Genomic DNA, 16,358 nt, shown 5'->3' with positions numbered 1-16,358 from the left:
CTGAAATCAGCAAGTTACACGTAAAAGGAATCTCAGAAACTGAGTCTCTCATCTCTATACAGAACTATTTCAGATGAATGCGTAGTTGTCCTGTTTTTAAAGAGATTCAAGAGATTCTACAATCCATCATTTAAGTTGATCTTAATTATTTTCTATGATTAAGCTTCCTTTTTATTATTTGTTTGCAGAGTCCATGATATTTTGTCTATCAAAAGTGTTCATGTGATCATCAAAAATTATACTCTTCCGTTCATCAAAGATATTTACACCTGTCAATAAGAACTTCTGATTAGTATAAACACCTTTTCCAAACTGAGTTGGTACACTTGCAACTCAAAATAAATGTGACACTAGTTAGGCGAGCTACATAGTGTCATTGAAAAATACATAAGAACAATTTGGCTTTTGTACACTTCTTTGAGGATGTGATCTATTAAAATTCTATTCAAAGAGTTGTAGAGGATCTCCAGTCCTTTTAAGTAGACTCTTATTAGAAGGTAAAGTTTTGTTTAAATGTGGTCCACCATTCTTAAAATTCTTAAGAGTCTATGAAACCACTAATTTTCAGAAAACAGAACTTAAATTGAATTATTTATTAATTGAAGTTTTACTAGATAACACTGAACATGATACATTTCATGAGCTTCTCATTCAGAAATGAGTTAACTTTAATGTTCACTGATTGGACTTAACTCTAATGATTTCAAATGAGGCACAAAAATGGATAAGGTAATCTCTCAAGGTCAATATTAAAGTGATAGAAAAACTAAGGTCTGTGTTGACTGTTTTTAAGAATCCTCAAACCAGACACTTTTTTTTTTTTTTTTTACAAATAGTTTATTTTCAAGTTGGTTTCCATATAACACCGAGTGCTCATCCCCACAAGTGCCCCTCTCCGTACCCATCCCCCCACCCCAAACCAGACACTTCTAAGAACTCACACAATCTTATCCAGCCCTTTTCTCCTATTATCCCCACTGATGTCATGAGGCAGGGTTGTGGCTTGATGAATATGGGAGCCATCCTGGGTTTAAATCTTTTCTATGCCATGTACCGGCTCTGTGGCCACAAGATGATTTTTAGCCTCTGTGACCTTCAGTTTTCTCAACCATAAAATAATTATTAACACTTAGCTTAGTGATGTTTGCATGGGTTAGACACAGTGTATACAACATGCCTAGTATAGTACCTGGTACATAAGACCAAAGGTGGGGTGTTGTTTCCTTATTATCATCAGAAGAAAAGGACCTCAGCCTTAGATCAGATAACTTCCAACAGTCTGTCATATGATCTTGGACATACTAATTAATCCTTCTCAGACTCAGATTTTTTTATTTACAAAGTGAAAGTTTATTTATTTGTATAAATATCCCACTGATTTCTAGAAATAATACTCGGGTACCTAAACGTGAACTAATCATACCTCTTGGTATTGTTGTGCCCTATTAAATGATGAACCATATACAGAAATGTGTGGCATTGGATTGGTGGTAGTTTCTTTCTTTCCTTAACATCCATTTTCAGATTCAATTTCCCACAGTTGTTACCCTGAACCATTAACTATTATTAACAGTTTTAACAGGGCTTCACGCAGAGATCTCCACTCATGCAGCCCCAGAGTCAGGGTCACGGGGGGCAATGGAACTACCAACTTAACCTCACGTTCTCTAAATGCAGCTTGGGACATGGCCTTACCCTGAGTCCTGACATGTCGATAACGACAGCAGGAATGCCTTCTTCATCTCCTTTCGGAGCCACCTGTTCAAGCAGGTGGTAATAAGCTTTGGAGTCCTGTGAGAAATTAAGAAATTACAATTTCAAAACAGTGCAGCTAATTACATACTTAGCAAGACAGTAATTTCCCAAAAGCAAACATATTCTATTTTATTATTTGACTGTCATTTAAGAATGCAACTTAATTAACAACGCTGGAAACATTCACTAATTTGAGTTTTCGATTTGTCTGTTTACATACATATTGGACTTTCTTTTTAAAAAGAGGTATAACAAATATATGACACACACAGAAGGCAACCCAAAGAGGCAAATGCTACTCTGCGGTACTTAGGGGAGAAAAAGACTTTATGTATATGTATTAAATTGTATACAGAAAAAAAAATATACCTTTATATTGCTGTAGAAGTCAGTCAGCTAAGGTTGAATTAAAAAAAAGTGACAGAAAAAGGAAGCAGAAGTTTAAAGCAGAGTTTAAAAATACATTTAAGTGGACAATCAGCAAAAGAAAAAGAAAAATTTCAGAGACAGAAGGTTGGAGCATTAACAAGCAATCTTTACATAAAAGGAGATATTACTATGACAAGTGCATTTAATGTTCATCACAAAGTTGAAAAAGATTAAGTTTCTAGCAGATTGCATATAGATACTGAAATCTCATGTTTCTACGAATATGCTTATTGACAAAAAGAATTCTCAGAATCTTAGTCTTAAAATTATAAACTTATGCTCATTTGGTAGAAGCATGCACTATTCAGGTAGTTTATTGCAATCATTTAAATGCATCTTAATTTCTCTTAAAGACTGAGAAATCAGCTGTTACTCTTTTTGTTTTTAAAACTAGACCAGGCCTGGGGAGAGCAGAGGTATGCTCTCCACCTGTGATATTAGAAAGATCAGAACACAGGTAAGCCAGCCCCTGATGGTGTGCCTGGGGAAACCCATTTTTATCTCTCCCTTGCACCCACCCCTTTTCTTTCTCTGTAGCTATTTTGAAGTCAGTGAAAGTTCCATGCAGGTGTTTGGCACAAAAGAAACCTGCCTACCATGTGGTATATCTGTTTAGCTTTGCTGAGACTAGCCCTGTTTTATCTGACCCTAATAAATCTCACTCACTCAGGGGCAGGTGTTTCCCCTGCGCCCAGCTGTGCTGACTCTGTATGACTGAAACCCCTCAAAGTTCCAGGTACTCTGACATACATCACAGCCCTGACCTTGGGCGGGATACAGCTGTTCTTTGGTCACAGGCACAACCCTTGTATATGCTCAGCTTGCTAGTTCTGATGATTATTATTCTAAAAAACACAGTTTTAGTAATTGGAAATCAGATAAATTTATGGCTCAGATGAAGCAGCCTAATTTTGGAAGAAAAGCTTGGAAATTTTGGCTGAAACAGGTGCAGAGCTTAACAGCTGAGCACAAAGGAAGATAATGCCACTGTCCAGCTCCTGTTAAATCCCCCGTTAGATTAGTGGCGCTAGATTAATAATAGCCAGTGAAAGTTACATGGTTAGAAAAATTAACTTGTCATTATTAGCTTAGGTCCTAAGGAATGGGGGACTGCGTATCTAGAAGCTTCACTCTAATTGGCACCAGGCCTGGCAGCCACTGAGTCCACAGAGGGGGAAGCTGAAGCTGTCACTTACAGAAATATAAACCAGGGTTGACTTTTGGTGAGTCATGTGACCTTTCCTCTGACTCCAGGGAGAACTTTTCTTTAACTTTTGAGAAAGTGGACCATTTCTCAAGCTACATCCCAGTCTCTCACACCATTTACTACTAGCGCCTGCCTTATGAGCCTCCTGGCCTCTCCTTAAGCTCTTTCTACCTCAGCACTTCTGTCTTCAGTGTCAACCTCTGTCCTTCACCGTGACATGGAACTTTTCACAAAGTTTTGAAACCACAGGGCATGCTTCCCTCAGCCGTTCCCCCTTTGGATCTCTGTTGTAGGACTGATTGCTCTTCTTCATGTCCTGGGGTCAATTCTCATTGCAGATGGTTTCCAGGATCATCATCTTCTAAAACCCACTCTGGTTTCTACAAATGAAAACCTTTCAAGGAATCCATGAATTGTTTTAGACAGGCAGTATGTCTGGTGGTCCAATATGGGGACCACGGAGGCTGACTGCTGGATCTGAATCCGATCCTGTTCCCCAGCTATGTGAACTTGAACCAATTACCTAAAATTCTCTTTAACCTCAGTTTCCTTATCTGTAAAATGAGAAAATAATAATCTTTATCTCAAAGGTTTACTGTGAGGATCAAATGAGCCAATTACATGCATAAAGCTAGTAGAACGGTGCCTGGCATGCACTAGACACCGTGTTTGGTATTCTTAGTGTAATTAGAAGAGTAACTCTTATTTAATTTTTTTAAAGGACTCTCACCTGATGCTCCCACTGAAAACATGAGAGAGACATCACAGGCCTACACGTACTCTGTTCCTTGAAAAGCAGTCTCACCTCTTGCCCTTCCCTCCCTTCACTTGCTGACATTCCAGCTCCAGAAAGGGCCACCTCCCTTCCACGCTGCTGCATCAAAGTCACTAGTACTTTGGACAGATCTGCATGGGGCCCAGAGCAAGAGCTGCACAGGGATCCCGCAGTTCGCAGGGCACCAGCCACCCTCTAACTAACCCTAGAGGTTCTGAAGTGACATAGCCTGAGTCTTTGCCTTTTCTCCATCAACGCCCCAATCCCCCTTCACGGCAGCAGTCGGCCGGCCGTGTTCGAAGCACACGCCTCCTACCTTGATGTCCGTGCTGAAGTTGTTGATCTTGTTGCAGCCTGCATTCTCCAGGTGGTAATTAGCCCACCTCAGCAGGAGCTCCTCGGGGGAGAGTTTCATCAAGTCTTCCAGACTCTCCCCTTCTCTCAAAAGGGCAATCAGAGCTGAAGAAGGACAAAAGCCGAATATAGATAAATACAGGGGATATTTGAGATTCGTTAGAACTTTCAGTGGGCTCTGCTGGAAAGCCAACATAGCAATGTTATTTCTCTGAGGTAAAGGTATTTATAAGCCTGTACTGTGGAATAAACGCTTTATTACCATTCCCTGAAAACAAATGTAAGGTATTGAGATCTTATCTATTGTCCTCATTTTTCAGGTGGGGAAGGCAAGTCACCAGTGAATCTCAAAGCTGTGCCTAAGAGTATCAGAGCAGAGACACAGAAATAACCAAGATCATCGGCTCAGAAAGCTCTGCTGGCTCCATCAGACCACATTTCACAATATGACAACAGTTTTGCTTTTAAGAGCCCAATTTTATAATAATGACAATTGTCCTCTTTTCTATTCCCATAGGGGTTTTGAATTTCAAATGCTTGCTTGAATAATTATAGCATCTCAAAAAGTGTAATCAACTCTTTCCTCTATTTTTCCCAGCTGAATAAATATATTTTGCTCAGCTAGAAGGCTTAAATGCAGTTGAGGTCATAATGTGCAAATCAATATTCTTTCTTGTGGGTTCTAAGTTTCTTATTTGCTTTTTCTCCTCTATATCATGCTTTATATATTGGTTTAAATGGCAGCCCAGGATCCTTCCCTGGTTATTGTGATTTGGAGACAGAAATTTAAAAGAATATATAAATCAAGATTAGAATTTGGCTACAGATTTCATATTCTTGGGATCTGTACCAGAAAACTAAAAAGTAACCCCGTTTTTTGTATGATTCTTATCACAATCTACTACTTCTGTCTGTACCACAGGGCTGTGATTGTTTAAATGAGGGAGGATGCTGACAGCAGACAGGATAAGATTGACAGCTATAATGTTTAGCTGAGAACTCTGAAACTCTCAGTGTAATCCTCCATAGTCTTGGTAAGAAATAGACCAAGTTTCTCCTAATCTGGCACTATCACTGCAGTATATGAATCAGAATTGCTTCATAAAATACAAGTTAAAAGAAGTACTCTATTTGGGTACAAAGTATCTAAAGGCAATGTGAACCCAGAAAAGCTCTTGAGGTTAGATCCCAGACAGCCAGACTGGGCTCTAGGTTCTATACAAGCATTACTATTAGCTTGCGGTCTTAAAAAGCTTTTGCTCTGTCCTTCTAAAAAGCCCGGTCAGTGTGGATAGAAACTGTTACATTAATGCAACAGATTCAATACAACCATAGTTTTCAAAAACTGAGGATTCTGGGCTTCACTCTTCCTGACATCTTCCTCTTACAGCCCCCAACACATGCATTAATAAAAAGCCATGCCATTAATAACATTTGTGGCTCAGCTCATACCTTCATTTCTGCTGAGCTCAATGTCAGCAAACAACCCAATCTTGATGACCTGCCACAAAAGTCCCAGGACCAGGTAGGGCTTCCCCTCCTTCAAGTCCTCAGCCCCGATGTTAACCACGTGGCATCCAATGGCTGAGGCAGAATTCAGAGCCAGGTTCAAATTCTCCTGAGGGAGGAAAGTTGTACAAATTTGGGTTTTGAGTTTGCAGATGTCAAATGGTCAACAACAATGTTTTGCCTCTGGAAAGTTCACAGGTCTAGAGGCATGGTCTTCACTAAATTTTAACATTGAGAAAAAGCAGTGAGTAACAACTGAAGGGGGAAATCTGGTAACCCAGACAATGGGCTTACGCGGTATCTGTTCAATCAAACCGTCTCCCTGAGCTGAAGGCCCATCCTGGCCCGGAGGAAACTAATGAGTCTTCCATTTTTCCATTTTGCCCTGGGATGGAGCGTATCCACTCAGCAGCTCCACTGGCCAGACACAGAGGGGTACCTTTGAGAGTTGTCATTGTCTTGTCACTGGCTATCATTAACAACACAAGTGTTGATGTAAATCAAGGTCATAAAAGAGAGTAACAAAACAGCTTTTTGACTTTCAGATTGGGTATTAAGAGAATGAAAAAGATACAAATCGAATGCCTGGGAAAGATAGAGTGGTGTTCAGTATGACAATTTACTGAGTGTCCATAATATCTGGGGACCTTAAATACACATATACCTACACACACTCAAACACACACATGCACACATGTTCTTAGAACTAACAACAATGCATGTGATGTATCTCAAACACAGTTGGAACAGAATCCATGAACTTTTCAGTCTAGAATCTATATACTGTTCTTGGGTCCATAAAGGAGAAGATGTTGAGGCAGGGACATGCAGAAGTTGTTTTTATGACAAATTAAAAACACAACACGGGCCACAGTGACTTGGAAAGGGAACTATCGGGGAAAAAAGTGGGGTTTTGCCTTAGTGTAGGGCTCAAATGATGAATACAAATACCATTTCTATTTATAGCTAGGACTAAAATTTAACATCAAGGTTTAACAGTCTGCACGTTCATATACATGTAATCATTGTCCTCACTATGGTTATTACTTTCATTTTAAAAGTACACGGTGTTGTTTACACCAGACAGCATAATATATCGTTCATGATTTAAGTAGTGAGACATGGTTTCTGAGCAAGAGAATCACAATAATGTTAAAACGCTGGAACATAACATAGAAATATAGCTTACTTAACCATGGGTTACTGTGCCAGTTAATCAACAAATTGAAAAACCCAAGTTATATTTATCACCCCGCCGACCGTGGCCAATCCCGCTGTGAGGCTGCCAAAGCACTTCCCGTCTTTCAGCCCTTCAATTCTTAGAAAGGCTTATCTTTTCAGCTAAAATGCGGTGTGCCTGGCATCGGCTCAAAGATAAATTGCTAAGGAAAGTTTGAGTTGAAACTTTAGCCAATGTGAATTTTATTCATAATTGCCAAAACAAAGGATGTCCCACGAATACTAATACCCCACCAACATTCCCCCTCCGTGGCCCCCCTGTTCTATTAATTAAAGACAAAGACAAAATGTCTCTGTATCCCACTAGTCATGACAAATTACCAGCCGCAAACCTGTGCTCTGGAATAATGTCCAAGCACCCGGAAAAGGTGGACTCTGCAGTTCTGGGGCTCATGCATTCCAAGTACAATCCTATAGTCTGGTAATAGAGAGAAGACATACCTGAATGGTGAAGGGGGTGAGTTTCTTTTTGTTGATTGTTCTTTCGTCAATTGTGTCTGGCACTGACAGGTTGATCATTTTACTGAGAAAGAAACAATTAAAGAAAGCTGACTTCCAAATAGCAGAGTCCAGTAATATTGAATTTGAATTCTAGCAATACCATAAGAAAATAAGACAATGAGATTGTCTACGCAATCCAGTGTTTAGATATCAAGTCAGTTATGCAATTTTGACTATATTCACACTATCTATGGGAAAGGTTAATGTTCCTGAAATCAGACGAATATATTGAGGCAGGAAATAAGGACCCCCCACTTCATTCATGTATCTAAAAAGCTGCAAAATCATTCTGGTTTCCTTAGCATCTTAGGAAATTCTGGGTAGAAAGCCAAGGCAAACTCACCAGGAGAACTTTCCTTTCTCAGCTGTGAAAATTGTCCCTAACATATAAATGACCATCTACACCTTTCTGTCTAAATTTCTTTTTTTTTTTTTTTTTTTACAAATAGTTTATTGTCAAATTAGTTTCCACATAACACTCAGTGCTTTCTGTCTAAATTTCTATCGACACCTGGTGGAACACTACACTTTTAACTAAGTGGATGATAAAATGTTTTATACCCTGCTTACTTGCTGTACCCGCTGGTGAATCAGTGCTTGAGAAATTTCACCCAGTGAAGTGTCTACTATATTGATCAGACACCTAAAGTAAGCAGTTATTATTCATGAAAAACTGATTTTACTCATTTAGCTTTCGTTGAACAACTTTGTTGGAGCATAAAAAATAAATTTCCTTAGGTCACTTCCATCTCATTTAAAGAAAGGAAGTCAAAAAATTAAATCCAAAGGAACAACAACAAATTCATAGAATAGTAAACTTGACTGTGGCTATTTGTTTTTAATGAGAAGTCAGCATTTACATTTTTTCCTAATACTTTTTACACAACTACCTTTTTTGTGATGGTCTTTACAGATGTATTCCCATAATTTTGTCACGTGTGTGTGTGTTTGCATATATTTAAATAAAAGATACTTTATTGCAATTCAGGCAAAACCACCCCCTAAATTATTATTTGAAAAATATAAAACTGTTTGTGAGCTAGAAGTCTTGGGAAATGGTGGGAGGGAGGAGTGATTAAGAAAGTATAAGGTAACCCTTCTCTTGAAAATCTTATGGCTCAATTATAGAGACAAAATATATTGATATGAAGTTACATGAGTCCAAAAGAAGAATGTTATGACAGCTTTCAAAGTACTACAAATAATGCTTTAAGAACCCAGTGAAGGAAGAGACCACTGGAAGATTGGAATAGACCAGAAACTGTCATGGTAAATGGATCTCTATAGGAGGAGAGGATAGGGAAGGGCATTTTTCCTTTTTTTTTTTTTTTTTTTCTTTAGAGTCTGTTTATTTTGAGAGAGACAGAGAATGTGAACAGGAAAGGAGCAGAGAGAGAGAGAGAGAATCCCAAGCCGGGATTCTCTGCACTGTCAGTACAGAGCCTGATGTGGGGCTTGATCTCACGAACCACGAGATCATGACCTAAGCCAAAATCAAGAGTCGGATGCTTAACCAACTGAGCCACCAAGGTGCTCCCGAGAAAAGGCATTCTTAAAAAGAAAAATAAAAGGCAAAGCCAGTTTCATTATGAGCAGGACATGTATGGGGAAGAATAAGTATGGTTGCTGATACAATTATTCATGCAGCCACTCACTCAGTGCCTTGCACTGGGTCCCTGCCTGAGTCATAGGTGTCTTAGGAGATAAAGCCAGTAGGAGACTGAGGGAAGATGATAGGGTGCATTGTGGGAAACCTAAGGAATTAGGATTTGATCCTGCCCACATTTTTTATGTCCTTTTTTTTTTGGCAGTTGAAACATTTTTTTAAATTTGTTTTTATTTTTATTTTTTTATTTTTGAGACAGAGAGAGACAGAGCACGAGTCGGGGGAGGGTCAGAGAGAGAGGGAGACACAGAATCTGAAACAGGCTCCAGGCTCTGAGCTGTCAGCACAGAACCCGATGTGGGGCTCGAACTCATGAACCATGAGCTCATGACCTGAGCCGAAGTTGGACGCTTAACCGACTGAGCTACCCAGGCGCCCCTTTTTTAAAATTTTATTTAAATTTTTTTTTTTATTTTTGGCAGTTGAAACTCTTTAAAATGAAATCTAATGGTGAACTCTAATAAATAGAATACCAAAAGCAGAAGTGCTCGGCTCAGAGCAGGGATGAGTTAGTTTTAAATCTTGCCCATCCATCCTTCCCTTCAATTCCTGAGCCCACCTGAGACTGGGTATTTCAAGCCTTTTGAAATACCATGTCTTACAATGGTATTAGAAGCTGCTAAAACAAGAGCTACAGAAGCATTTCAAAGACACCATGAGGACCAAATGTGTGTGGAGACCTTCCGCAAACAGAATACATTCCTCTTTTCCCAGGTGTCCTCAGCATGTGAATTGCCTGTTTGTGTGCACCACTCAAAAGTCTCTGTGTAGGGACTTGCACTGGGTTGCTTCAATCCTCATACTGCTATTATCAATTTATGTACTTTCAGGGTAGGTCATGTTCAGATGAAGCCAAGTGGCATATGTTCCAAAAATAATTGTTTTTGACTTTGTATTCTTGCATGCCCTCTGTGTTTGTTTGTCTCTGTACTATGCATCCCTCTCCTCCAAACAAGCGATAGTAGCTTTACATTTCTCATTATAATTTGCTTTTGAAATTAGTTTGCTTTCTGGGACCTGCCAAGTACAAGTCAGAAAGCATTTCTAGTCCCGCTGAGCACCGGAGGAAGTTGGCCTAGGATAAGCACAATGAATTGTTGGTATTCCAGAAAATTCCAGGAAAACCTTTGGAAACCAAGAAGGAAGTGTTATTTACCAAAGGACAATGCCATCCCCAACGGCATTGAAGAGATCATTTGTGTTTGGATTCATTGGGATGACATGTCGACAGTCGGGGTCATTTTCCAGAGCTTTGTTTATCCAGTTGACAAAGGCATACTTCTCTTCCTCTGCAAGTAAATGATAAAAATGGCTGATTTGCAAAGTGGAATCCGACATAAAATTATACACATGGATCTCAGACTGCCACGCCCAGGAGAGCCACTGAGGTGCTATCTGGTCCCGTAGCCTATCATCTTACATTTATTGACATTAAAAAATCTCAGATGACTTGGAGAATAGAATAGAATTTCTATTCACTCCAAGACATAAAACATAGGGCAAGCTGATTTAAAAGATATATATATATATATATATATATATATATATATATATTCCCAAAATTGTGTGTCACTGAAAACAACAGTGTCCCCCAGAAGAATATATATATATATATAATACTCTATAGAAGATATATATATAATATGTAACATATTAGATATATTTTATTTGTATTTAGATACAATTTAAATATGAATGTGATCTAATGGTTACAGGATAAAACTCAGGCTGCCTTCAGCCCAGCCAATTCAAATGTGAGATGATCACAGATCATCCCTACAAGATCTTTGAGTTTCTTTATATAGTTATAATAAAATGCTATGAAGTAAAATCCTATGTGATATAATCTTTCTTCCTTATCAATAAAGTTGCCAGAAGTTGATTTTGGAAGTTTTTTTTTTTAATGTTTTATTTATTTCTAGGAGAGAGAGAGAGAGACAGCGTGAGCAAGGGAGAGTCAGAGAGAGAGGGAGTCACAGACTGAAACAGGCTCCAGGCTCCGAGGTGGCAGTCAGCACAGAGCCCGACGCGGGGCTCAAACCCACGAACCGCAAGATCATGACCTAAGCGAAAGTCGGACGCTTAACTGACTAAGCCACCCAGGCGCCCCTGATTTTGGAAGTTTTAATAAAACCTAATGTTATGTCTTACAGCCCAGTACGGTGTTTCCCAAATTGTGTGTCACTAAAAACAACAGTGTCCCCCAGAAGAATTCTGAGTCACAAAACTTTGAGTTCTCATTGTCTTGAAGATTCATAATGCATATTTACATAATTTCTGTTTTTAAAAGTAAAAGATTAAACGCTGCCTTCATAATTACAGATGGTACTTAACCATGAATTTATCTTTAAGATCAACCAGTGTGTTAAAGAACTCAGTTTGGGATTTGTTGGATTACTGTGGTGTTTGAACTTTTGGTAGTTTCCATTAGGGCTGTTGGATGGCAGCCTTCAAAATAAATACACAGCTTCCTTCCAAATCAGTAAAAACATAATAATCTTTTTTTTTTTAATTTTTTAATGTTTTATTTATTTCTAGGAGAGAGAGAGAGAGAGAGAGACAGCGTGAGCAGGGGAGGGTCAGAGAGAGAGGGAGTCACAGACTGAAACAGGCTCCAGGCTCTGAGCTGGCAGTCAGCACAGAGCCCGACGCGGGGCTCGAACCCACGAACCGCGAGATCATGACCCAAGCGAAAGTCGGACGCTTAACCGACTAAGCCACCCAGGCGCCCCGTAAAACATAATAATCTTGACCAATCAGTAGGCATTGAGAATAATCATGAAGTTTGGAGAAGATAAAAGCCTGAAAAGTTCATTTTATCCATAAGATTTAGAAAGGAATTCTGGCAGCCTCAATGTATTTTTTAAATGCTGTTGAGATAATTTGGTATTAGACTCTTCCTAGAACCAGGATTGCTCCTCCTACATCATGTCCCTGGAATTAGCCCGCCAACCACAGGAAAACAGCCATAGTCAATACCCTCGTGTTGGCTTCTGTCTTGGTTCACACCCCCGAGGTTTAAGACCAAGTTTAGAATCTGTAGCCCCAGAAGGCACAGATCCTTTCCATATGGCTCCCTCTCCGACTACTCCCCAGTCTCCCCTCACGCAGGCACTCTCCCCAATTCCACTCCCCACCCCGGGGGACAGCATACCTGAATATGAGTGCTGGGTGCCCACGCTGGACTGCTCCGAAGTACCACCAATCGCACAGATGCCTTCCTTCTTATTGATTGCCTTCCTAAAGGTCTTGGCAACATCTGTGCTTTTCAGGCCATGGAAAACCTGCAAAAATGTCATGTATCTTTAGAAATCCAATCTGTGATCAAGAAAACTGCAAAGGGAAGAATATGTAATATTGAAGTGGGAAGGGTGGGAATGCATTTCTGGGTATTTTTCAAATTAAGATTCCAAGTTTCAAAGGCATCTCCTCGTGTTCTGCCTCATACTTACCTTGATAAACTCATCAAAGCTGATCCTCCCATCCTGGTCTAGGTCACCTGTAGCCATGAGGTTTTCTGTAATTTCTCTCACTTTGTACCCAGGCAGAGGCAAGCAAGCAGCCTTGAACAAGTCATTCAATTCATTGCAGCTGATGTACCCATTGCCGTCGGTATCTGCAAGGCAAGAAAGGACCTGAAGTTTCAGGGAAGTTCAGGAAACAGGACGGAGAGGTGGGGGAAGGTGAGATGGGAGGTGAGTGGGCTGGAGAGGCAATCATTCAGGGGTCGCAGCCTGACGCCATGCAAGAATCAGAATCTCACGAGAGGCCCGTTTCTGTTGGAGATGGGCATCAGTGTCACTTCCAACATCCATGGGTCATAACGTCACAATAGAGGTTTTGGCAACAGAATCCAAAGAGACTTTTACAGAAACAGATGGGAAAATAAATCACGAGCTTAGAGATACAAAGAAAAAGTATGAAATAGTAGAAAAACAAAGGAAACCAAAGATATCAGACAAGAATATGAGAAAAGCTGCAGGGTTCAAAGGGTCCATACTCCATGTTTTGATAGAGAAAGAAGTAATTTCTTAAAGTAGATTTTTCAAAATTCAGTTCCCTCAGCTCCTTTAACCAATACCGCCATATTCCTTTCATTTCCACTATTTTGCTCATGTTGCCAGTTCTTTGAATCTGTCCCGAAGCTACTCAGTACAGAACACAATTATGTGACCTGAATTGCAGGTCTACTCACCAACTTTGGCAAAAGCTTCTCTGAGCTCCATCATTTCTTCGTCGGACACTGAGCCTCTGGCCATTTTTATTGCTTTACACAACAGATCTGAGGAAGGAGAAGAACATAAGGAATGACTTCTGTGCTCTCAGATCTTAAAGCACCACAGTGAGCAGCAATTTCCACTTATTAAGTGAAGAAATATCCCTCTGTATCCCTCGTGATTTATACAGAGCTTCCCGATATGTAAGAAATAACCTTATTCATAACCCTCCATGTGGTCTCCAGTTGGCCCTCACCACTTCTCCTCTCCCTGTGTATACAGACTTTTCCTCACATCATGAAGTGGAGTTGATTTCCCTCCCCTTGAATCTGGGCTGATCCTGTGTCAGCTTTGACCATTGAGAAGGCAGCAGGAGCCATGTCTGGGACTGGAAACTTCTGGCTCCTTCCTTTGGGAATGCTCATTGTTAGGATGTTCCCTCTTGGAAACCAAGTGCCATGCTATGAGATGTCCAAACCACATGAATAAGAAGCCAATGCAGAACTGGGCACTCTGCCTAGGGTCCCAGCTGACAGCCAGCATCAACCACCAGGCACCACAGTAGGCCACTTGGGACCTTCCAGCTAATTGGAGACCCTGGATGTCCACAGTCCCTGTCAAATCACACGAAGCAGAAAAACCAACCAGCTGTGTCCAATCAATGAACAGAATCGAGAGATATGGTAAAATGACTGTTGTTGTAAATCACTAAGTCTTGGAGTAGTGCGCCACATGGTAATGTACAACTATAACACTTAAGTTTTACATAAATACCTTTTTTAGAGAGGATGTCATGCTTGCATTTATAATTAATGTTAGGCCAAGCCAATAGGTAACTTTTATAACTTCAAAGGGAGTTTCCAAAGTTCTCTCAGTATTTAGGGAAAGAGGAAGGGAACCTGACCCTCTAATAATTCATACATGGGAATCTCGGGGACTTACTAGGTATTTGAAACTTAAATTCTAGTGCTGGAGTTAATTTCCCCTTCCCTGTGCTTTATTGCTGCCCTCTTGTGGGCAAAAAGAGAATGAAACAGAAAACAGATTATATTCTCCATGTCCTTGGCTAATCCACACCAGAATATTTCAAACGGCAGTTCCGCTAACGTTTACTGGATTTCCTGGCAGTGAAGGGATGAGCAGGGAAGGAGCACAGATGATGGGGCATTTTTACATGTAATTATAATTTGAACATTTTAGTGAAGTTACTGATTTTTACAAATATTTTACATGCCAGGGTGGCTTGGTCGGTTAGGCCTCGGACTCATGATTTCAGCTCAGGTCATGATCTCATGGTTCATGAGATCGAGTCCCACATGGGGCTCTGCCACTGAAGAATGTGAAGCCAGCTAGCTATTCTCTGTCTCCCTTTCTCTCTGCCCCTGCCCTTCTCGCTCACTCTCTCTCTCTCTCAAAAATAAACATTTAAAAAACATATTTTATATTTGTTACAGGATATTACTTTAATGCATTTCCTTTTCTATGTTTTCACAGCATTTTATAGTGCTATACTTGCTCTTACTGCCAATCAACCAACAATCACATAAAATAGGGAACGGTTTTAACACTTAAATCTATAGGCCAAAAGTGCCTCATGCTCCATTTGGCAAATCCTCTGCCATTATCCACCAACTTACTATTTAGTTATGTACACATATCAGTGGTTTCAAACTTTGGTTTTCCCCCAAATCCTTTGTTAACAGAAGCTTTACATGTAGATTGAAGTGAACAAGTCAAAATAACAACGCTGAGAGGTGTTGGGTGAAAAAATCCAAATGTTTCCCTGTCTCCACCATCCCACTTCCTCTGACCTTATGTACCAGTAGGAACTCCAGGGAGAATGATTGAAAGTCATAGACTCAGGGGCGCCTGGGTGGCTCAGTTGGTCAAGCATCTGACTTGGGCTCAGGTCATGATCTCTTGGTCCATGAGTTCAAGCCCTGCTTTAGGCTCTGTGCTGACAGCTCAGAGCCTGGAGCCTGCTTCAGATTCTGTGTCTCCTCTCTCACTGCCCCTCCCCTGCTTGTGTGCACTCTCTCTCTCTCTTAAAATTAAATAATCATTAAAAAAAAGAAAGTCATAGAATTAGATACTGTTGTTATTTCAATTCCTCTAAAATATGGTTTATTATGAATAATTTTATTAGTTACCTCATGCATCTACAAATGTTCACTGGGTTCTCTGAAGGAAGGTAAAACCACGTAGAACTTAACTATAAAGCAAACACGTACACAGCACAATAACCCTCAGGGACGGCCAATGGCTATCCGACTTTCTTGCCTTCTTCACTCCTTTCCTTTCTTTCTCTGCCTCTCGCTGTCTCCCTCCCTTTTTGCTTTTTTCTTCCTTTCCTTCCATCCCTCGTCCTTTCTTCCTTCCATCCATCCTTCCTTCCTCCCTCGCCAAGCCTTGTTCCAAAACCAATTTAAGCCAGGCTACAAAGTTACACCCAAGCGGAAGAATTAAATGAATAAAATCACGTAATAGTTAAGGAGGAGGGGCAAGCATAGGTAAGACAAGATAATGGCAGAGGAGCTTCAATCTTTCCACAGTGAAGACCGCACATTTGCTAGAAGCAGGCTGAAAATCTAGTTCCAAGTTCTCTAGAAGTGAATGCAAAAAGGGAAATCTCATCAGTCACATACTTCATTCTATCTATAAGAGCCAAAGAAGCCATTTTTTTTTTTTTAGGACCACAGAACTGAG

The 16,358-nt window shown here is 40.2% G+C and overlaps 1 protein-coding gene across 1 annotated transcript in view; it reads right to left on the bottom strand.

The window, feature by feature from the left end:
* LCP1 (lymphocyte cytosolic protein 1) overlaps positions 1-16,358 on the bottom strand; it is a 54,407-nt gene that overhangs the window by 18,711 nt on the left and 19,338 nt on the right. The window contains exons 2-9 of the mRNA XM_039254371.1: positions 13,631-13,717; positions 12,888-13,051; positions 12,590-12,719; positions 10,592-10,724; positions 7,710-7,791; positions 5,973-6,138; positions 4,483-4,625; positions 1,696-1,791 (exon numbers count right to left, since the gene is read on the bottom strand). Coding sequence (XP_039110302.1) covers positions 1,696-1,791; positions 4,483-4,625; positions 5,973-6,138; positions 7,710-7,791; positions 10,592-10,724; positions 12,590-12,719; positions 12,888-13,051; positions 13,631-13,694 — 978 coding nt within the window. The 5' untranslated portion in view covers positions 13,695-13,717. The remainder of the gene's footprint in view (positions 1-1,695; positions 1,792-4,482; positions 4,626-5,972; positions 6,139-7,709; positions 7,792-10,591; positions 10,725-12,589; positions 12,720-12,887; positions 13,052-13,630; positions 13,718-16,358) is intronic.

Source organism: Hyaena hyaena, unplaced genomic scaffold (assembly GCF_003009895.1).
Source record: "Hyaena hyaena isolate Hyena2069 unplaced genomic scaffold, ASM300989v1 scaffold_483, whole genome shotgun sequence".
Lineage (NCBI taxonomy): Eukaryota > Metazoa > Chordata > Mammalia > Carnivora > Hyaenidae > Hyaena > Hyaena hyaena.
The sequence above is the reverse complement of the archived record's forward strand: the minus strand, read 5'-3'. Positions and strand labels throughout refer to the sequence as shown.